At 40.6% G+C, this 24675-nt stretch overlaps 1 protein-coding gene across 1 annotated transcript in view; it reads left to right on the forward strand.

Annotated features, from left to right (window-relative positions):
- THRB (thyroid hormone receptor beta) overlaps nt 1–24675 on the forward strand; it is a 271485-nt gene that overhangs the window by 189238 nt on the left and 57572 nt on the right. The window contains exon 3 of the mRNA XM_026649372.1: nt 14573–14636. Coding sequence (XP_026505157.1) covers nt 14630–14636 — 7 coding nt within the window. The 5' untranslated portion in view covers nt 14573–14629. The remainder of the gene's footprint in view (nt 1–14572; nt 14637–24675) is intronic.

The following is a 24675-nucleotide window of genomic DNA, read 5'->3' on the forward strand; positions in this document are numbered from 1 at the left end:
GCTTACAGCAAAAAAAACATCAGCAGTTTGCAGAGAGCCACCTGTAGCTCTCTGTGGTTCCAAAATGCCCCGTTACATGACCCCATAACACCTGTACCGAGAATCAAACAAACCCTACTTGCTAGCAGTTAAAATGATTCACTTTAAAATAACATGATGGAGCCTAACTGGTTAATTACAGAATAAATAATTCAATAGGGTGAGACGAAGGAAGGAAAAAGGATAAAGTGTGTGTGTTGTTTCCTTGCGAGAGGTAGTGAAATCATCAGTGAGTAATACTAGTAACCATCATTCTAATGAACAATTGAGGCATATGTCATGATGTCTTTGGTGAGTTTCAGTATGTTTCCGGAACTTAAGAAGCATAATTATTATTGGAATAATTGGGTTGTTCTGTTGAAAAATAAGCTTTGGATTAAGTTTCTGAAATGGCCGTATGGGCTTGTTTCAAAATATCAGTTTAAAAACAGGAGGGAATTTTCACTTTTAAAAATACCTACCCTTTTAACGTAGTTACATACCCACCAGTAACACTAAGCAGCAATTTGATTGGAATCTCCATAGCAAGAGCATTCGGCCATCAGCTCTTGTTCTTCTTGGCTATATGGTTATCAAGTGTTTTGTTGTCACTTAGCCAAGCCATAGTTAACTCTCTTATTCTTTCCTCAGAAATCAGTCTGTCCAGCCCCATAATCATTTTTCACTGGTCTGCTCTCAACTCTCCTCTATTCATTACTATCTTTCTTCTACTGAGGTGTCCACAACTGAAGGCAGTATTCTAGGTGTGGGGTCACCACAGCCGAACAGAGAGAGATTATTGCCTCCTTGCTTCATTACATGATGCTTCTGCTTATGCTTCCCAAAATTGCATTACCCTTCTTTGGTGCCATATCACATGGTAAGCTCATGGCCAATATGCATTCTCACTCTCTGTTTATGCAGCAGTACACTGATATGCTGCAGAATTCGTGCAACCAGTTTGTCCCCAGAAATGAGCTGAGCAGATTTTCACCCTCCCTACATCCCTCTCTACTAAGTTCTGCTGCCTGTAAACATTCATAAGAGAAGAGGCAACTGGTGCTACTACTTTAATTGTTGTCCTGGTCCTACAACCTAACTTTTATTCATTAAACAGTACCTCAGAAATTTCCCCAAACCATAATTAGAGATGCACTCATCCCACAAATCTCAGGTGTTGAACACTCCCACTCCAAAGTACACCTCTACCCCGATATAACGCTGTCCTCAGGAGCCAAAAAATCTTCCCGCGTTATAGGTGAAACCGCGTTATATCGAACTTGCTTTGATCCACCGGAGTGCGCAGCCCCGCCCCCCTGGAGCACTGCTTTATTGCGTTATATCCGAATTCGTGTTATATCGGGTCGCGTTATATCGGGGTAGAGGTGTATTTGGGCATCTGGATCTAAGGTTTTAGTTTGTCCAGTTATAAAGATGGGGACCATGTGGAAAATTCAGATGCAGATTCAGGTCTTGAACCTCCCCAAATTTCAGTTGGTGCAAAACCGTGGGTCTGATTCTCTGCCCATAACTGAATCTTCTCCATTTGTTCGTCCAATGCTTTCTACGCAGCTCTAATTATCAGGCCACTGTAAAAGATTTCTGAGACTCTTGATATGGAAAATGACTTTTCAGTAGTTAGATTTGCTTTTTAAAGCAAACTTCTGTATCTACAAAGCTTTGGTTAAGGAAAGCAGCCAGCCTGAAGCTGTATTAATCCTGCTGAAATACCTCTGAAATAGTTCAGAACAAATGCCAGCATAAGTTTTTAAGGTAATTCTCATCTCCATTCAATAAAGTGACATTTGCAATTCAGATCATATTTATTTCTGCTTCACTAAACTTATGGGCACAGCACTCACACAAGGCACATGGACAAAATTTGTCTTCCTTTGACAAGTTTCATTCAGACACCTCCTGCCGAAGGTTTAGAAAATGTAATTTTTAATATCCAGTTAATTATGATGGGAAATTACCACATTCAATGAAACTGTCTGAAAATTACTATCTTTCTGGTTATCTGTAATTAGTCATTTGTAGAGAGTGGCTGGGTAATTCAAGATGACCTGCAAGTAATTGCAGGAAACAGCTCATCACTTACAGATTTCACAATGAGCAGTGATGAAAATTAACATGGAAGATAAACTCTCCCTTATTGAAATTTAAATGAGAGCTAATGTGTCCTGAATTGATAGAACAGAAAACAAAAATAAGAAAAATGTTACGTCAAAGCCATGTGGTATCTCCAATGCTCTTAAAACAAATACATTTACATTTAAAACATATACAAGAATAACCACTTACATTTAAACTCTTTTTTTTTTAATTATTTTTTTACATCTCCAGTAGCCCCCACTAGGATCCTTATTAAGCAAGATACTTATGGATGTGCTTAAGTGCCTTTCTGAATCAAGGCCTAAATCACTCCATTTATAAATATCTTTAATACACAACTGCAAATCAGCTAGAACTTTTGTGAGTGCACCTAGCTTTGGTTAAAATGCTTTCTGTTAAAGGGGACCTGTACAGGTAAAATATAGGGTTCCTGCCCTTTTTTAGATCTATGAGATATACAAAGAAAGCACACAAGTTTTTGTTTGTTTGATTGATTGATTTTTTTCATAAGAAGATGTGGAGGAGGTTGTGACTATTTTATTATATTTATTCTTTTGAATATGTTATAAGTTCAGGTTTTATTTACTTTCACTCTATAGTGACTGGTAAACTAGTGACATTATGACATCACAAGAGTCAAGAGACTGAGCTATTATGAGGGGAAAGGATTTTTTGCAAAGCTGACTGAAAAATGAAGAAACCGTTTCATAGGAAATACAGAAATTTATAAATTGGTTTCCATCTTTCAGGGTTTGAAATGGACCCATTTTCTGTGACCCTTTCTGTGAAATTTTTATCAATATTTTTTTCAAAATTGGGAATCATTGCCAAACATTTTAATTTGCCAAAGAGCACTTGGAAGCAAGGTCATCTTTGTCAGTGTTTCAGCCCCCTTGCTCTTTGGGGCTCACAGCAGGGAAGCAGACCCAGGGATGACAAGATTTGACATTCCTGATATTTCTGAGTCTAAAAACAAGCAGAAAAAAATTATGTAAAACAACATATAAAACAAAAAAGCCCCTTTCCAATCTTTATGCTTTGTAAACAATGAGAAAGAGGCACAAAATCCAATTTTCAAAAATAAGTTGCTGGTAGGGTGACCAGATGTCCCGATTTTATAGGGACAGTCCCGATATTTGGGGCTTTGTCTTATATAGGCTCCTATTACCCTCCCTCCCCTATCCTGATTTTTCACACTTGCTCTCTGGTCACCCTAGTTGCTGGGCACCATAAAGTTATCTGTAAAGCGAGGCTTCCAGTTCCAGTACTGTTGAGGTACAAGCTTCTAATCATCTACTGTATGCCTGCATGAAGGCACACATACACTCTTGGTGGATTGTAAGGAGGGTTTTTATGGGCTTCCAGGAACAATTTTGTAGGGAGGTGGCATGACTGATGAAATCTGCTCTTTGTTGCTCACATTTTCAGAGGTGATAATGGTGGAGCTTTTTGAGCCGGGTGATATGTCAGCTAGTGCTCCACACCCCTAAAGGGATATGTCTTCTAACCAACTGGGGTGTTTAAGCAGCACATATGCAGCCTTTAGAGCTAGGGTTACCAGATAGCAACTGTGAAAAAATGGGACAGGGTGGGGGTTAATAGGCACCTATATAAGAAAAAGTCCCAAAAAACGAGACTGTCCCTTTAAAAATGGGACATCTAGTCACCCTATTTAGAGCTATATATCTAATGTTATCAAATCCACAACTGTGATACCAAATGATGATCAGATTCATATATTCTGTAAGTGTAGTATCATTATCTATGCAGCACATATTAAGCAAGGCAAGCATGACTTTAATTTATAGCTAGTACTGACTTGTTACATTTTCAGCTTAGTATCCATCCTGCTTAAAGACAACCTACAACTCTTTCTCTACTCAGTTAAGCAAAAGGGATGATACTGGTGTATTAGAATCCTTGGAGAATGGAAAACATATTTTAGCTGTCTTTCCACATTCCCCTGCTGCCCTGACAGATTAATTATGATATTTTCCAGTAGGTGACAGGTCTTATTCACACAAACACACCAAAATAATTGCATACAGCAGGTTCTGATAAACATGAATGGAACCCTAACCGTATTGAATTATGTCACCTTTCCGGACATTGCAGATCATCTAACCTATCTCCAGAAATATTCATGTATTACATGGACATCTTCAGACACAGAAAGCCATGTAGAAGAATAGCAGCCTCATTGGCACTGTACTTCTTTAAAATTATTTCTATCCATCTGAACGAACACTGTTCATTTTACAATTGTGCTAATTGAAATCCAAATGCTTTCAAAAATCCACATGAGGAGGCTGGGGCTGAGGTTACAATAATAGCTTATTAAAAGTATTATCTGCGTGTAACAATTTTCAGGCTTTTACATTGTAGACGACCTGCTGAAACTCAGGGCCTTTCTGTACTTTTCAGTACAGAGCTGAACATTAACTATTTAATGGTTTGAACTGGAGAGATGCAGAGGATCAACCATTCATGTTGAGTTGTGAGTGCTCAAAAACCTCTCAGGGTAGATTAGTGACAAGATAAAATAAGGGAGTGTTGAAGCTCAATGGTAAAAAACTACCCCTCTGGAAAGGAGACTGCCACTTTAGAATACTGCCACTGTGAAAAAGGAAAGACTAGGAATAGACAATACTACTGGCAGATGTCCTAATTGTAGGGCACAGTGTCTCGTTGCTAATATGATCAGATGCTGAAGGATAAGAGACTGAAAATGTTTATGTGAAAGGTATATCAATCATACTTATACAGTTATCATTTACCGCACAGTATTATTTTGTGGGGAAGCTAACACTCAAAATGATCTCACTGGGGAAGTAGTGGTTGAGCTCCCTGCAGAGATGGCCCCTCAAAATCTAATTGTGATGGTGGCTTTTGTGATGGGGATGTCTGTTTGCCAGGTATTGAACTGATGTCATTTCTCACAGGGCGCTAAATTGTCCAGTTTTTGAAGAAAGAGAATGCTGCATACTTACTTTGTAGGTATCATCTCATATAAACTGCCGCCTACAAATATTCCACTAAAGCGGCCAGTGAAAAAGAATCTCGCATATAACATAGCCCCAAAAATGTTGACTTTGGTTTACTATTAAAAATATATTTCAAGGATATTCGATTAATAATAAGCATTATCCATGCACTACTGACGGTTTTTCATAAATTGCAATTGGAGTCTCCAGTTCAGACTTTCTCAGAGAAAGTGGAGGGTAAAATGAAAGTAGCTTTTGTGGAGAAAGTTTACAGAACAAAATGTTCAGATGATACATCAAGTAAATCCTTCACCACAAAGCCAAGATAGCCCCCAAGAAAAATAAAAGTGCCACATCTTGTGCCAAAACAAAATGTAAGGGCTCATAGCCTGGAACACCTGATCAAAATTAACTGGCATTTTCCCCTTCACTTCCCTAGTTCCCAATTACAAAACCATAAGAACTGCATTTTAGAAGGGACTTTTACATTAGAACAAAATTGAAAGGGAGAACATTGGGCTCTATGCAGGAATCACTGCGTAAAATGCTGTGGCCTTTGTTTTGCGGGTCAAACTAGAGGATTCTGATGGCCCCTTCTGATCATATGAATCTAAAAACATTTAAACAAAAAAATCTACTCAGCTACTACCTTTGAGTGTTCCCTTTGCTGTTGCTTAGGATATTTATATTTTAATAAGGACATTCTACCTCATAGCTCAGTTTCCAATTCTGACTGACTCTGCATTCAAGAAATAATCCTGTGTTTATGTGATCACAGCCAGACGTTCTGGAAATGACTGAGATAGAAGCAGTATTGCCAGCTGCAAGCCTTCAAAAATCAAAGGTCAGACTCCACAATACTGTGATTCACCCATGTATTGCCAGAAGACAGGATACTGGGCTAGATGGACCATTGGCCTGACTCAATATGGCCATTCTTATCTTCTTATGAAAACTGTAGAAATAGACCAGATCATCCTCTCCAAGACAGAAGATGTAGAGATTCCAATGCGAGAAGGAAGTCAGAAGTTTGACCTCCTGTGTAACACAGGCCATAGAACTTCCCCAAAATAATTCCTTGAGCAGATCTTTCAGAACAACATCCAATCTTGATTTAAATATGGTCAGTGATATTGGATGTGCCAAATTTGAGTGGCATTGCAACTGGGCACTCAGATGTTCCAACGCCACTCAGATTTGGCCTGGCTGCTCTTCCATCATGACGGGGAGGATTGCAGGGGCAGCCAGGCAAAATTTCTGTGGCTGGCATTGCAACTTGGCACACGGGTTGATGGTGGACAGGCAGCTGGGCCAAACATGAGTGGCACTGTGACCCTGTGTACCCAGTTGCAAGGCCACTCATCACTCAAATTTAGCCCACACCATTTGAGTGCGGCATGGGTGATGGGAGTGAGCAGAGCCACTGGGCAGCCAGGCTCAGGAGAAGCCATTCTAACCTAGGACAGAAGTGGAGCCCTGCGCTGCACCATCCTTAACCCACCCATTGCTTTCCTTCACCTTCTCCCCTGTTGCGGACTCCAGACTCACAGAATACTCTCTGGTGGGATATGGAAGAGGGAGGGATGGTGTTGTGGAGCCTGCTAGCCCACCATTTGACATGGGAAGAATCAGATCTGGAGACAATCCAGGCCAATGCTACTTATTTAAGCATCATAACGCCTCTCTGATGGAGGTATATATTATTATACCCATTTATCAGATGGGCTAACTGAGGAACAGAGAGGCTAAGTAACTTTCCTAAGGTCACACAGCAACCGAGTGGCAGAGTCAGAACCACCTTTTCTTCTAGCTGAAGATGAATGGACAAGTCTCCCAATTTTTTCTTAAAGGGCAGAATAATCTAATTTGCTGCACACCTCTTGGGACTGGGAAGTGCTGCTGAGTGACCTCAAATCAGTGGTATTTAAATATATATAGAACCTTTCAAGACTCAGCGCCTAATTTTATTAGCTCCCATGTGATGTACATTCAGCTTAGCCCGGGGGAAGTGCATGGGCATTTCTGTTGTCAATCATGTTATAAAGTCATATGTTGAATCATATGAAGATATCAAGGTCACTTTTGATTCAACATACACAAGAAATGTTGGCAGTACATTAATGGAAGCCATTTTGTTACCTGGCAAGTCTATCTACAAGTGTACGCTGAAAGTATATTATTTACTGCTGGCAATGTAATTATAGACTTTAGAACATGTTCAGTGCCTTGACTTCATCACACTAGACTGTGATAGGCTTTAAAAATGAGAAGGTTCGGGAGACTAGCTACATTATGAAAGAGAGACTGGCCTAATGCTTTTAACAGAATTGTTAGTGCTTTCTGGCAGATGCTAGATTGACAGTACAGTACTGGAGATTGAGGACTAGTCTACACTAGAAGCTCTACATTGGCAGAGCTGCCCCGACGCAGCTGCGCCGAACTAGCGCGTCTGGTGAAGATGCTCTATGCCGATGGGACAGCTCTCTCCCGTCAGCGTAATTACTCCACCTCCGCGAGAGGCGGTAGCTATGTCAGCGGGAGAGTATCTCCCACAACATAGCGCTGGTGTGGACAGCTCTTAGGTCGCTGTAACTTGCATCACTTGGGGGGGGTGTGATTTTTTTCACACCCCCGAGCGACATAAATTATATCGATTTAAGTGGTAGTGTAGACCACTGTGCTGGCTCCTCCATGTTGCCTAACAGCTCTTTTCTGGAAAGGGACTAGGTAAAAAGTCAGTCAGTCATTTCTCTTCATGCCCATTCAGTCCTTGGCATCTCTGCTGACATTTGCCAGTAAGACTTTCTTTTGTGATGCGAACATTTGTCCACAGGGGACTGAACTCAAACCGCAAAATCATTTGGCATACCTCACCAAGACAGCCATTAGATGCTAAAGACTATCAGCCACTGCTTAGATCTGAAACAGTGATATAGAGGTGAAAGGCCTCAGTACCCCATTCCTAATCTTTTGAGCCATTCAATACCTCTCAGGTTTGTTGTTTAATCCAGTGAGTTTGTATGAGAGAGAAGGAGTTTGGTGGGGTGTGTGTTTAACCAAACTGGTTAAAGTTAATTGGTTAATCACCTTTTGTGATGATGAAAAAGAGTAAGAACAATAACTGGCACATGGCTTGTCAGTCAAACAGACTGATGTGTTACTAAACTAGAAACCCAGGTTTCTGAATGAATTCCAAATATACCCTTCTCTAGCCAGTGGAGACTAGGAGTCCTGAGATATGATATGGGGAAAGGCACAGTATGTAGCCATTTCTAATGTTTCTTCTGTGTTTGGACAAATCTGAGGGCTTGTCTACACTACTGCTTAAATTGATGCAACTTACGTTGCTCATGGGTGTGAAAAAGCCACGCCCCTAAGTAACATAAGTTACATTGACTTAGGCTTTGTCTACACTACGCAGCTTTTAGCGACACAGCTGTGCCGCTAAAAGGTGCACAGTGTAGCTACTGTTTGTCAGCAGCTGCTGTTTGTTGTCTGCTGTTTGTCCCTCAACAAGCGGCGTTAGCTTTGCTGGTAGGAAAGCACTCCTGCCGACAAAGTGCTGTTCACACCAGCGCTTATCGTCGGCAAAACTTTTGTCTTTCGGGGGGCGGGAGGGGTAAGGGTTAACACCTCTGAACGACAAAAGTTTTGTCTTTCAATTGCCAATGTAGACAAAGCCAAAACGCGCTGTCTTCACTATGCAGACATAGCTTCTGCCTCTCGTTGAGGTGGAGTAATTACATTGACAGGAGAGTGCTCTCCCGTTGACATATTGTGTCTTCACCAGGTGCGCTACGTCAAGTGAAGACAAACCCTGAATCTTCCTTTCCTGACACTGAATCATACACACAGCATGTGGCTGCAAATCTGGAGGCTGGGGAAAAGGTTCAGAATATCTGCATTGAAAGGACAGGAGAAATCTTTTGCAACCTTAACTGCCATATATCTGCAACTAATGCTTTGGGATGGGGCTTATCTCAAGATAGTAGCCTAGGGAAATCCTTCATGAATGGAAAGATTGGACTGTAAGGAGAGAGTGAGACTGTGGCTAGCCCTCTTGCAAAAACACTAGACAGATTGCTAAAGGCACAAAAGTTTAGATTGCTAGAGATTGCTTCCTGGGTGGTAACATTAAGAGTGAAAACCTAAAAGTTGTTTGCATTTGTGTTGGTTCTAGGATATGAGAAAGAAGAGGTGGGTGAGGTGATATCTTTTATTAGAGCAATTAGACAAGCTTTTGAGCTCCACAGAGCTCCTCTTCAGGTCTGGGACAGGTAAACAGAGGCCTGGTCTACACTACCCACCCACTTCGGACTAAGGTACGCAAATTCAGCTACGTTAATAACGTAGCTGAATTCGAAGTACCTTAGTCCGAACTTACCGCGGGTCCAGACGCGGCAGGAAGGCTTCCCCGTCGATGCCGCGTACTCCGCTCGCTGAGCTGGAGTACCGGCTTCGACGGCGAGCACTTCCGGGATCGATCTGGGGCACTTCCGGGATCGATCCCAGAACATCGATTGCCTGCCGCCGGACCCTACGGTAAGTGTAGACTACCCAGAGTGTCAGAGCTAAATACAATCTGTTCTGCCTTGTAACTAGCTGTGACCCACCTGATTATCTTTCCCAGACCATAAAGATATTACATCATCCACCTTTTCTCTCTCATGTAAAAGTTGTATCATTTATGGAGTGCAGAAAGGGAAAGTTAGGCACCAATGTTCTTAATGTATGAATCCCATACATTACTGGCCTGTTGTGGAGAAGGGATTTGCCCCATAAATCTCCCGCCTGGATGCTATTTGTACCCTTTTACAACCTTTTTAGATCAGTAACTGATTTTGAATGAGAACCAGTTTTTCTCTAACATCCTCCACACCTAACCAGCCTCCAAGGAGGAAAGTTCTGTAGCTAATTTAGACACCACTCACCCCTCAAACAGATGACAATACTAGATCCAGAGAAAACTGAAGAATGTGAGGCATTTGGGTATTATTTTAACAAAAAAAATATGTGTAGCTCAGTTTTCCCTCTTGTTTTCTAATGTTACCCACTGGTTATGAAGGGACTAATTTTTTTCTTGGGATGGGGAATGGGTAAGAGTCAGGTGGGTCTGATTTGGTATGAATGAACTACCAAGAGTTGTCTACATATGAATAGGGTTGCACTGGAGATACAATGGAAGACAAGTGACTGGACATTAACTTTTAATAACTGGCAGCCAAGGGAACGGAAATATGGAAGCAGCTTGACTGGGACTGGGAACAAAGGACTGAGGTGTGAGCACTTGGGTATCAGAACTCTTTTCATTCTAGCCCTAGGACATTTCAATACTGTATTCCAGTTGACTCAGGCCAGGTCTACACTAAAAAGTTAGGTTGACCCAGCTACGTTGCTCAGGAGTGTGAAAAATCCACACCCCTGAGCAACATAATTAAGTGACCTAACCCCCAATGTTTCTTCCATCAACCTAGTATCACCTCTCACGGAGATGGATTAACTTCAGTGATGGGAGGAAACCCCCCCCCCATTGCTGTAGTGAGCATCTACACTGAAATGCTACAGTAGTGCAGCTGCAGTGGTGCCGTTGTTGCAGTTTAAGTGTAGACATAAAAGCTGCCTTGGTTTGAAAAGGCTGCACTGTGTCCCTGCAAGCATCTGCTGATTGCATAGCTTCCCAAAATCTGTAACCGGAGTTCCTGTTCTTTTGGACTGGCTGGAAGAGCCAAGGTGAGAAACAGGGGTGCTAAATAAAGTCAGTGGTATAGCAGGGCCAGAGGGCTCCTCCTTATAAAAAGTGGAGTCTTAAGGCCCAGCACTAAAAGGAGTATTCTTCCAGAGAGATTGTCTAAAGATTGGAGGCAAAGCATGCCCTTGTGGATCTATAGACAAAGACATTTGACTTTTGGGACAACAAAACAGATAAACAGCACAGACTGAACTGTTCCCTGCAACTTGCCACATTCATTAAAAGGAAGTTATTTTATTTACTGCAGATAAAATGCAGGATGAAACTTTAATTATTAATTCCAGAATTGAATCAAGAAACACTATTAAAATCATTGTCATCTATAAAACAGCTAATAAAAACCCACTTCATTTATTATTTGTAATACAGCAGCAGTTAGCGACCCCAACCAATCAGGGCCCAATTGTGCTTGTTGCTGTATATACTCAGAGCAGGAGGCAGTCCCTGACCCAGTGAGCTACACAGACAAGAGGAAGAGGAAGAAAGTAGTCTTTCAGGTTTACAGACAGGGAACTGAGGCACAGAAAGATTAAGTGACTTGCTCCAAATCACACAAGAGGTCTGTGGCATTGACAGATCTACTGAGTCTCAGTGTAGTGACCTAAACAAATGGTCATCTTTCCTTTCATTCATTTCCTCCTGAATTTTTACATGAGTGATTACATCATGCCAAGTACTGGTCTCATTGAGGAAAATGGCAAAACTCCCATTGCGGCGTGTTGGCCCTTAAAACATAATTGGCTGAAAAAGCTTTTACTTTTCTTTATTTCTTTCTTAAATTGGCTTGTAGACAATAATTTTAAGACTAGTAACTAATTATTTACAGGAGGGACAAGCTTTATTTCCAAAACTTGATGATTTGTTTTTAAGAGTACTATCAGATTGTCAGTAAGTCACCTAACTACAATTACATTCAGGCAAATGGTTTATTGGTGAGATTCACTAGTTTCACTGGCATGTTGGAAGGGGTCTGATCCTGACTTTAATGGGAATAGGAACAGACCTGATCTATGTGTACTAGTTTCCTATTTAATTTGTTGTTTGGCAGAGTATAAAATACCTCAGAGTTCCACAAGATGTCAGTAGAAAGAGAATAAAGTTTTCTTTGTAGCCTCTGTTTATACTTGTTTGTACATGGCAAAAGTGAAACAGAATATCTGTTTTGCACCTAAAGATTAAAGGACATACTGTTATTTCTAAGAAGAGTCCAGATTTGCTTTCAGGCAGCCAGTAGGGAGGGAAAGAGGAGACACAAATACATCAGAACATGCAAGGAGGCTGATTATTTTAACTTTTGTCCCATAAAACCTTCATCCAGCAGGTTTTATTTTCTTACTTGCTGTTATAATTACCATAAAAGTTGAGATCCTTTAAATACTTTGGGAACTTGGTGTAGCAATTCCAAACTTTGGAATAACAATTTATTGTTAAGGTTTATCAAACATGTCAGGCTAAATGGATCAAAAATGATTAAAACAAATTAAGAACAAGTTACAATGAAAACAGTATACCAATACATTACATTATGAGGGCTAAATTCACATCGAAAAATCCTAACATTGGACTAGTAGGTTTCTAATCATGTCAAGAGAGAATAAATAACAGTGAATTATAGGGCTATAATTTCATTAGGGGTTTGTGCCAGTGTCATAAATCATGAGAGTGAAGCTCAAGGAGACTCAAAAGATTAAATGCAGCTGTTTCTTATTTTATATCATGTGTGGCTCTAAATTCAGATCTGTACCCTGCCCAGGTTCCCAAGGAGAGCTTCTTTCATCTGCTTATGTATGCACTTCTGCAGGCGTCTCTGCTAAACCTTTTTTGGCTCCCGTCTCCTTTTTCTCACACTACTGACTGTTTCTTGCTAGCTTTCTACCCCCGGCGTGTCACTCGTTTAACACATTAGTACTGTTGTACTTTCTTCATTGCTGGAGCACACTTCCCCTGTCACTTTAGTGGCTCTGACTGGCTCCGGTTCGTAACTCACAGCTGGGTATGACATCCTGTTCATGGTTGGTATCAATGGTGCACTAGAGGGAGCTAGAGGATAACATGATACCAGCCAAATTATAGTAAGGGGTTCCAGCCACGTAATTAATCAAGAACAGGTAATGTGGAAAGGCAGACCTGATAAATGGAAAAACATTTTTCTTGTTTTACCTTAAAAAACACATCAGACTGACTTTATTTGGGGACTCTGACATGGGTCTTCAATATATGATTGGCTGATTTTCAATATTTGCTGGCATGACATCACATGAATTTATAGCACTGCCTTGCACCCATGGTAGCCCTGTATGAGGGGTCACAGGTGGAGCAGACGTGCAGTGGGGTCTTTGTGCCCTCTGTACCCTGCAGAGGGGGTTCCATGCCAGGCCCATGTAGGCCAACACAGAAGGGCTACTAGAGACCCAGGGCCCTTCCACATAGATGGTGAAAGGGTGTGCAGCTGGTGTTCCAGCTTCTAGGTTGAAATAAAGACAGTGAGACGTTATGCCACAGTTTTGGTGGTGGTCCATTCTGTTCCTCCAAGTCCCCATGGAGTTCCATGTTCAAAGCCTGAATGATTACTCTGACTTTTTGTGGGTTAGGAGTCCACATTTACCCCAAACATTTACTTTCCCATACTGCAACTGGTGTGGTAAAGAATATAGGAAACAGGCGTATTTATTTTAACAATGTATCCTCTGGTTTAATTTTTAAAGGAATTTTCAGTTAAAGTAATCACACTATCCATAGAGCATCTTCTTGCTTACAATATCTAAAGCTTGCATTTCTTTTACAATTAAGTGATTTGATTTAATTACTGAAGGAAATATTATGTTTTGTAGTACTTGTCTATAAGAAAGACGCCACACAACAACTAAGTAATGGATGTATTGGTTATTGTGAAATAATGCTAACAACTTCACTATAAAGTTTATGGGCAAAACCTTAGCTGGAGATCAGGCCCATTATCTCTCAAGAGGGGGCGGAAGTGTCCCTAGAACCCAAATAAATCTAAAGAAAATAAGAATACATGTCTGAAAAGCTTTCATTGAATAGTGGGAGGAAAACACAAGTAACTTACATGGCCCTTGCAAGATATTATGAAGTTCTAAAGGCATCTTTGCATTAATATTAATGAGGGCCCAGTGGAACCTTCTACCAGGGCCGGCTCCCGGCACCAGCCCAGCAAGCAGGTGCTTGGGGCAGCCAAGGGGAAGGGGCAGCACGTCGGGCTGTTCGGCGGCGGGTCCCTCTTGGAGGGAAGCAGCTGCCGCCGAATTCCCGCCGAAGAAGAAAGCGGTGCGGTGGAGCTGCCGCCGGAGTGCCGCCGATCGCAATCGTGGCTTTTGGGGGGGGGGGGGGCAGCAAAAACCCTGGAGCCGGTCCTGCCTTCTACATAAAATCTAGAGGAAGGAGTCCCCTGGCTGGTAGTTCCATGGTGTGAGTGGGAGCATTCTTCTCTCACATGCACATGCTCTCTGACTATGCGTTTGGAGACCTGGTCTTCCACAACTCTGCCAGGTTTCAGGCAGTAGCTCACACTTTTTGCCCTCTGCAGTGGTGCAAGGCACCTCAGCTTCAGTGCAATGTGAAATGCCAGCAGACATGGACTGTAGCATCCAGTACCAAAAATGTCTTATCCTGTTTACATACTGTTAGCCCAACTATTTTACATTTGTGGATGTATCACATATATATTTTTTTCTCCTCTTGGCAGGTGATATTGGTGAAAAAGAAGAATGAGAATGATTACTTATCCATAACTCCCAGCAGTATGTCAGGTACCCATATTTTCTACAAAGTCTCTACACAGTGTCAAATAAAATAATATATAATATTTTATGGGCATTGAGTGCTTTTCAAAGGTTCTGAAATGAATTGGTCCTGGAGACAGAAGTCCTCCTTGTACCCCTAGAACAGGTATAAGTCGGGTAGCAAGATTCCCCCACATCACCCTGCTGATGTGCCTCAACTCCCCTGCTGGAGGGGCCTGCTCCAGGGAGGGAGGGAGTAGTTCATTCTCTGTGACCATTCCTTCCTGGACTCCTCTGCTGAAACTGCCAACACGGTGGCAATTGCTACCAACTGTGTCGGGTGTCACGGTGGTTTCTCAGTTGAGGACATGTCCTCTAAGGACTGGACTGAAATAAACTCAGACCATCAAGCAATCATCCTGTAAAAATGGCTTTCTTTACTACTGACCTGGGCTGAATTGAGGCCAAGGATCTCAAGGCGAAAGGCTCTGGACTTCATTTCAAGTCTCCTTAACCAGCCTGTCCACCTTTTAGATATAAAATATGGGAATGTTCACTTAGCATTAGAATCATGGCTGTAAAAAAAACTGTAATCCAAGAGTGGGATGTCTACAAAGATGCAATATACAGAAATGATGTTGAATCTCTCACTTTCACTGTACATTTCTAGGGGTTTTTTTAAATTCGCATTTTCAAAAAGAAGCTATGGGTGCTGCCATATTTTTCAATAGCTTTTTATCATTTCTAAACGTGCATGTTGTATTTTAAAAGCTCCCGTGTGAGATGCAGGATGCAAATTTTGAGCTGGTTGGGGGAAGTCACAACAGGTCAGACTGAATTCCAGTCACTGTGCTCAGGGGGCATTCCATCTCTACTCCCTTGGGAATGCCCAGTGCCCTAAAGAGGGCAAGAAGAGGTAGGTCATGGTTTTGCCCCTCCTCCCATGCACTGTGCAGCAGAGGGTAGAAAGCTGCACCTACAAAGGGCACAAAAGTACCCAGTACTCTGGCCTTGTGGACTGGGACCTCCTGGAGACATTATGACTCCCCAAAGCAAAATGTCTCATTGTGCTTCCCCTTGGGAAGTGTGACTGAACCGCCCTGGATGCAAAGAAGGGGTTAACTGGTATAACCTGCTCTTTAGCATTTATAAATAGGAGTAAGCACCACAGACATGTGTAAAGCAAAAATGGCTGGGTGAAAGAAACTGATTTTAAAATAAACGTGTCAGTGCAGCTGCTGCTTTAAAGTGTTTTTCATCCCAATCCATTTTAATTTTTCATTTCTTATTAAGAGAGCTTGTAATCCTCCTGCATGATTGAGAGTGGAGAAAGGAGCATGCTTAGAATATAAAACTTTTCAAATCTTTGGCTACAGCATTGCTAGAGAAAGGTCTAAAGCCAGATGGGAGGTCATCCTTAATAAATTAAAATAAAGGTCTAGATTCTGCTCTCCAAAGTTCTTGGAGCTACCATTCATTTACACCCATGTGACTGAGAGCAAAATCTTGCCCAAAATGTGTTAGATTACCTCGAATTATATCTTGTATTATACTGAATGTATATCTACTTGCTTTTTTATATATCGCCCCCTTGCATGTATGCTGCATTTTTTATTACTGTTGATTACTTAGTAGATATTGGTCAAACATTCCAGTCCTTACTGAAATCAGTGGGAGATTTGCCTGAGAAAGGATTACAGGATTTGGCACTCTGTGTAATAACCAAGTCACAGTTACTGTGCAAGTCATTATTTTTGAATTATTTTATTCTGGTGCATTTAAAATCTCAACTTTAACATTGTAGTCGTGTGATTATTTTGAAGTGAATGTTGTGTGTGTGTGTGCTGTGTATATCTGTCTGACTCTCTAGCTGTATCTCTAGCTAGACATAAAGATAAAGAGAGATGCCAAATTTTCCAAAATGATTTTGTGTGCCTCAATCTTTGGATGCCCAATTTAGGTGGCTTGCCCCTTTAAGGTCTAAAGGCCTGAGGCAGTCAACCCTAGTTACTCAGGTGTCACATCTGAGCAGGGATCAGATGATTCCACTATAAGAGCAGCAGGAAGCTGCAGAAAGAGGAGGATGCTCAGGGAGAAACAGTCAAAGAAAGGTATGGCAGAGAGTGCAGAAGAGCTGCCCTGAGCAGGAGGCCCTTGCAGGAGACCCTTGACCGGGGAAGGTTTGGGTCTGGAAGCCAGAACCAGAGGGCTGAAGAAGGCTAAGGGGCAGGGAAAACAGACTCCATGGGAGTAAAAAAAATCTCCAGCCAGGTACGGCTGAGAGTGGCCTGCCATGGCAGGGAAATGCTGCACAGAGCAGACTCCGGGGGAAAAGAGAAGCTCCAGGACTGAGTTTTGTTTTATGTCCTATGTCAATAAATTAGACCCCAGGAGAAGGGGCATTATTGGACATAAAGCCTGAGTGTATTTAATAAGTGAACGGGAGAAACTGAGGCAGGCTGTCTGGAGATTGACCTCAGGCCACGAGAGGATGTTCAGGACAGGAGGCAGTTGGCTTGGTGACACACTTTATGGGGCCTGATTTTTCAGAAAGTGGGACTCCTTTGTATGTAAATGTACAAAATACGAAATTGAAAATGGCACTATAGTGCAGTGTTTTTATGTGAGAGCCAAGTGAAAATAAAATAAAAAATAAATTCTTACACAAATGTGAATGTGCATTTATTAGAATGCAGACTCATAATAAATTTAATTTGCCCTGGAACATAGCCACAGGAATCTAAGTAGTCCTACAGAGTGCATGAAATTTTGTAATTTCTGGCTGTGGGAAGGGGGCAGGTCTGGCATGCATCGTGTTGGTCTATACATCTTTACTACCATTATCAGTTGTGAATCTCAAATTTTGCAGTCTATGTGATGCACTCATTTAGAGACATACATTTTTAGTACAGATTATAATGATCACACATTCAAATAAAGGGGAAATTCAAGAAGAGGGGTAGTTTCACACACTGCAGGTAGGATTCAGAGTTGAGTGTGGTTTCACATACATGCATGCTGGTACCTTCAAATAGCTGCCTTCAGCATCATAGCACATACTTAAATAAATGATGACAAATGATGTATGATGCATGGACAGTATAAATATACATGCATGTATAATTATAACTTTGCTATTTCAAAAGCAAATTCTTTTAAACATGTTAAAGGCACTTATTCTCAGTTCTGATTAACTACATAGCAAATTAGATGTTTTTAAAGAAGCCATGTTTGAATTGCACCAGAAATGTCTTAAAGGGTTATTTTATTTATGCACAGATAGCTAGAAAATGCCCAAGTGAGTATTTACCCACTCCAACCCCTCTCAAAAATGTCATAACTGCAGTGAGAAATGTCAACTCAAAGAGTAATATTTGCAGAAAGATATAAGTACCTTGGAAACAAGGGCTTATACAGAAACTGCCTTTTCAGCTAGAACTATAACTTTATCTACTGTAATACAGATGTAGAATAGAATATAGGCTTGGAACTGGTACTCTCTCTTTGAGATGATGTTGTTTCCAATAAATAAGCAAGAATGTGAAGCACACTCTATAACAAAACTTTCCTTTGTTCAAATATTCTAGCAGAGCTGATGCTTGAAGCATCACCCCTGAGTAGCAGTAACATATTCACTGATGGTCTGATTCTGCTTCCATTGAAGTCAGTGGTGAAATATCCATTGACACAATTGGTTCAGGCAGGGTCAAGTCTTGAGACACCAGTCTTGCAGTCCTTCCTCAGGCAAAACTCACATTGACTTCACTTATAGTGGGAACTGAGGAATCAAGTCTGGGCCAAAGTGTGAGCAAGTAAGTAACAGCTGCAGTGTACAGTAAATTCACATTAATTTCTGCTTTACAATATACTGAAGTAAAATACTAAGTCCTGTTGAAGTCATCAGGATTTTTTGCCATTAACTTCAGTGGGGCCAGGATTTCACCCTGAGTGTATATCTTTTCACAATTTATCCAGAAATTGGGCTTCAACGCCCAGATATTAATACAGTTCTGTTTGAGAATGACCATTAAGTTGAATCAAGATAGGAATTATAATATAATTAAGTGCTGATGTTGGGAAATAGAATTTAAATGTCATAAATGCATATTTTCAGAAAGCAGACCTTAATATGCAATATTTCTTGTAATAGGTCACTCATTTGGAGAAGGAAAATAATCAGCTTTTATGAAAACAAATCTTTCTGCAAATGAGTAGCTGCAAGACTAGTTTATGTAATTTCAAAGAACTGGGAAAAGTAATAGGTTCAGATAAAACAGTCACCTTTTCTGTGTAGTCTGTTTCTCTGTAATGCTCATTAACCTATAGCACTCTGCAATAATTCAGATGGAAAACAATTGATTGTCGAGTATCAGTTGAGAAGTGATTTCTCATAAATTCCCTCAATGATCTTCTTAGGATAACTTAATTTAACCTACATCACTGTGTAGCACAGCAAGTTGTCTCCCTGTTCTTGTCCAGCAGACCATGACAAAAAGCCCACTAACTGAGAAGTATTACTTCCTTTAACTAATGGACTTTTTAGAAGGACAGTAAAAACTTTAATGTAAGGTTTGGTTAGTCCAGGATTCAGCAGCTTTGTAGTAAGCTATTGGGGATTTTCAAAAGGTTAGCAAGATTTATAATGTGGGCTGATTTTGCATGAAGCTGTGAATCACTCCACAAAGGCCCTTTTACTTGGGAAGGTGTATTTTCTAATGTGCAGTTAAAAATAACATATTTAATAGGTGGCACCAGGTCGACATGGTAGCTTATTGTTAATTTTTATTCTTTTTGTGTAACTGATGCTTTTTTTTTAAATCCAGTGTTTTTACCTTTAAAGATACTATTTCTTAGCACTGCGTTGGGATTGTTTTTGCTTTATAGAAAACAAGTTTCTACTAAAACACTTCCATGTTCACAAAACAAGAAGGGCTTATCTCTGTACACCTGTGCAGGTGCCCAATTTGAATGCTTTATTTAATATTGCTGTCATAACTCATGTAAACAACCATTCCCTTTTCCAGACAAAAGGCACTTTCGTCTTCAAAAAAATAAAATCACATTTAGGTCAATTTTAATAATGAATGGAGGAAGCAAATGCCTCTACTTTTTTTTTGGTTTTTTTTTAACTCTGTAAAGACTGCTAGCCATTTTCTCAAGCATGGTTCATTATTTTAGAATCTTGGTGCTCTCTTCTTCTCTCAATAAGCAAATCAGTATGTTTGGGTCAGTTTCTAAAATCTTTTCTTATTTTCAAAAATGTTGGATAGTTCAGCCTGACACTTCCTCCACAATTAGATTGGTCAGTTTCATTTGGCACAAAGGCTGTTTTCTTTTGGAACTTTGTTTTCCTGAAACATTGCCTTGTGGTTAGAGCATGGAACTATGAGTAAGGAGTCCTGGATTCCATTTGCAGCTGTGCCATTGTCACTCTGTTACATCTGTCATTCTGCCCCCATAAATTGAAATGATTGCAGTACATTATTGTTGTTTGTTAATTTCAAATGAAAAACAATTTTGAAACGGCTAAAAAAACAAACTAAATCAATCTATTTCCCTGTGTTCTTTCCCAGCCTAAGCCAGTAGACCAGAAACCAATACAGAGCCATTTTAAAAGGACCTCAAAAGTACTATCCACCCACCACAAATTTTTCATAGACCCAACCACAGACCATCATTTACTTCTACTACAGGCCAGAGACACCAGAATCTCACTTATCCTCCATATATATACTAAGGTTTTGATCCTACCCAATTCCAACTTCATACTGGGCAACAAAAATGATTAGGGGGCTGGAGCACATGACTTATGAGGAAAGGCTGAGGGAACTGGGATTGTTTAGTCTGCAGAAGAGAAGAATGAGGGGGGATTTGATAGCTGCTTTCAACTACCTGAAAGGGGGTTCCAAAGAGGATGGATCTAGACTGTTCTCAGTGGTAGCAGATGACAGAACAAGGAATAATGGTCTCAAGTTGCAGTGCGGGAGATTTAGGTTGGATATTAGGAAAAACATTTTCACTAGGAGGGTGGTGAAGCACTGGAATGGGTTACCTAGGGAGGTGGTGGAATATCCTTCCTTAGAGGTTTTTAGTAAGCTTGACAGGCTTGACAAAGCCCTGGCTGGGATGATTTAGTTGGGAAATGGTCCTGCTTTGAGCAGGGGGTTGGACTAGATGACCTCCTGAGGGCCCTTCCAACCCTGATATTCTATGGTCAAGAGAGCTCCATCTTAATCTCCAGATAATATTTAAAATAACACCTTCCCCTATCTCCTATTTCACTAGGAGCTAGCAAAAACAATCTAAACCATGCATCTCCCTGTACTGGCTGGAAACCCCACTAGATCTTCCTTTCATACTTATCCTCCACACGTGAGTTAAAGAATCCACCCTTCAGGTACAGAGAACATATCCAATCATATCCGATTCACTCTATAGACCTCATTCACCAAAACAATGAACATTTATTTATCATGGGGAGAAAAGAGTTGACAGAGCTTCAGAATGTAATGTTTTTACTTGCAGTCAATAACTGAAAAAATGTACCATTATAATACAATCTCACCCCTGGTAGTTGGCTAATAATACACCTCTACCCTGATATAACGTGACCCGATATAACACAAATTCGGATATAACGCAGTAAAGCAGCGCTCCGGGTGGGTGGGGCTGCATGCTCCAGCGGATCAAAGCAAGTTCAATATAACGCGGTTTCACCTATAATGCGGTAAGATTTTTTGGCTCCCGAGGACAGCGTTATATCGGGGTAGAGGTGTATTAGTGATAGTCACTGTAGAAATGCTGGTAGACATGTAAATATATAATGGGCAGGGAATCGGCAACAAAGTTAAGGTTCATTGTTGAGCTTCAGCTACAATTGTCCTCATTCTCAAATAGTTAGGATTTTTTTTAACTACTGTAGGGCATTCTAATGGTAATTGTATTAATGTCGTAAATTAATGGCTATTTATGTACCCGCTTAATTCTAGCTCGTTTTTGTCTTGGAATTATTATTATTTTACTGTGTTGATAAAGAGAGGATGCTATGGGCTGCTTCTGGCTTTGCAGAATGTGAACACATTCACAAGGCCTTTAAAAATTCTAAATGGAACTTCTTAGAGTTGTAGGTGTAAAAGAAGCCTCTCTTCACATCCCGATCACACATTCTTGCCAAAGATGTTTGTTGTTGGCCTATTTGGACAAGCATTCTCAGTATTATCTATATTTTCTTTCATCAGTTCCTTAAACCTTTGCCATGGCTTGTTAGTTTTAGCAGTTGCCCTTTACGGGTGGTGTCAGCTGACTCACGCTAATGAGTAGAATTCGAGCCCAGTGAGCGCAACTCAGCTGACACCAGCCAAACATGGCTGTTTAATTGCTGTGTAGACATACCCTCCATCAGTGGTGCACAACCTTAGTACACAGGAGACCGCACAACTTTGTGTGGGCCAAACAGATTCTACATATTTCCATGTGTAAATTAAAATGGTGTAAACATGATGACAAAATGCTAATGAATTGGCCATTAGTATATCATGTTGAAGCAGGCCACAGGCTTTATTAAATGCTCTGGTGGGCTGTGAACGGCCCATGGGCCGGAAGTTGGGCATCCTTGCCATGCATGATCACAGCTCAAAATCAAATTCCTGAGCAAAAGCTTTTCCATAGGCTTCATTCAAGGTACTCGGGTTTTTTTTTTTTTTAAATTTAGAACTAAAATGGCTTAAACCAGGTTATCTTAAATTAGCACTTGAAGAACAAAAAGCTTAGCTGTGTACACATGGCTCCAGACTTTGGCATCTGTAAGGCCTCAGTGGACCTTGGCCACATAATCTGTCTGTTCCACAGATTTAAAGCTGAGATTCAACACTTACAAATTTCCTCCTTTGAAATCAGGCCGCAACTCCATACATTTTCATAAGATCATGATAGCAACAGAAACAGCTTCAGACCTCTGAAGAGAAGACAGGCACCTTCCCTGTGTGAATGACTGGCTAATCAGAGCTTCATGTCCTTTCCAGATGCTCAAAAAGCCATTCTCTACTTGTTCCCAAGGAAACTTTCATAGTAAAAGTGTATTAGCAGTCATGTAGAAATCTTTCCACACTTTTTCACATCCCTATAGGTTGGATCTGCAGGCTTTTGTGGTGACGCCTTTCAGCATCAAGTTTTTCATTCTGTTTAAATGCTTCTCACTTTCTATGACTATGATTGTTTCCCCATCCCTGGCTTGAATGGGGATGGAGGTTAAAACTCTGGATGAATATTTCTCTTCCTGCTGCAGAACATTTGGATTAGAGTGATAGTCAAGGGAGATGGATAGCATAGAATATACACTATATATGTGCACACTGTATATATAATTTGTAACCCTAGCATGCCTCTAACAAAGTAATAACATATAATTCCTCCACCCAAAATTACAACTGGCAAAATTGTTGTTGGCCTTTTTAAAGCTATTCATGATTTTTTCACATGCTTCTATAGCTTTGCTTTCTTAAACTACTAAATAGTTCACTGCTTGCCACCATGTAAATGGCCCATTCCTCTTAAGTCGTTGATGTTATGTACCAACTACTGTTCCATGTAGCGCCCACATACTGTTTGCTTTGGTAAAATAATTGATGGTTTGGCATCTGTTTGTTTTGTTTATTTTTAATGGCAGCATTTTTCTCTCTATATACAAACACCCATGCACACACATAAATATTGTAGCCTAGAATTTTCAAACCTGTGTGCCAAAAGCAAAAAACTGAGACCATATTTAAGATCCTAAATAAAGTAAGGCCTCTTATTAGGTGCCTAAATATGGCTACAGAAACCTAACTGTAGGCTTCCAGAATTGAAAGTGTTGGTCCGAGAGTCTAATTATAAGAACAAAGGTGTCTTCAAAGTGGACATAATTAATGTATGCAATGTTCATTAATCATTTTGTTATCTGTGTTCATCTGGTATTCTAACCACTGAATTGAAATGATATACCTTAAAAACTGGAGGCTAAGGTTTTCCCACTGCACTGTGGTACCCCTACCAGTGTGTAGCAGCACTAAAATCAGTATAACCTCAGTGGAGGACCTCAAGGAAAACCTACAACTATAGGAAGTGATATTAGCATTTCAGTAGGTAGCATGCTTCCCTTTCAGCCAGTAATGAACCAGGGAACCGCACGCTGTTACTCGGTGTTGTACTGCTGGCAATGTTTACTTTCAGATGAGATCTCATACTGAACTCCTGACTTTTTGTGGTCATCAAAGATCCTATGACATTTTTCAAAACAGTAGTAGTGTAAACCCCAGTGTCTTGACCAAATTTTGCCGAAGTGAGATATTCTTTACTTTCATATTTGATTATTCCTGACTTCCACGCTGACTCGTGGAATCAGAGAGATTGTATAATAATAATTCAGAAGCTTTAGAAAAGAAGCCAGCTCCTTGAAGTGAGTGCTATTCCAGTTTGAGACTGGACAAAGGCAATCTGAATTAATTGAATGACTCATGGCCAGAAAGCCGGGGCGTAGAAGGAGAAGGATGACTTCATTTCCCTCACAGCTGCAGTAAAGTATCATACAAATTTCTAAGACCACAGCTGATCAAGTTCAGATGTAGTTTTCTGCAAATGATGCTTTTGCCTCCTCCTTTTACTTTGCTAAAGGTCCTTCAGCCTGTCACCAAGAATTAAAAGAGGCACCTAGTATACCTTTGGCCATAGTATAAATAATACATATAATAATAATGTGTTAATATGATGTGTGGTTAGTTTACTTTTTTTTTAAACTTCCTCCTCATGTGGATTTCATCTACCTCATGGAAATCTGAAAGAATCCATTAAAACTAACCTTTTATGTGCCTGGATTGTTTTATGGCAACTCTCCAGTTTTATTGCTTATCATCACAGTTTGCCACTCCTTCCCATTTACCTCTATTTTTTCATTTATATTCCCTTTACTATTTTTTTCTTTCATTAGCTGTCACAAGACTACATATTCAGTCATTGAAATCTAGGGTGAAATCCTGGGCCCTGGGTCAATTGCAGAAGAACTCCAATTGACTTCAGTGGGGCCAGGATT

This window comes from Terrapene carolina, unplaced genomic scaffold, assembly GCF_002925995.2.
Source record: "Terrapene carolina triunguis isolate 2854851 unplaced genomic scaffold, T_m_triunguis-2.0 Scaffold84, whole genome shotgun sequence".
NCBI lineage: Eukaryota > Metazoa > Chordata > Testudines > Emydidae > Terrapene > Terrapene triunguis.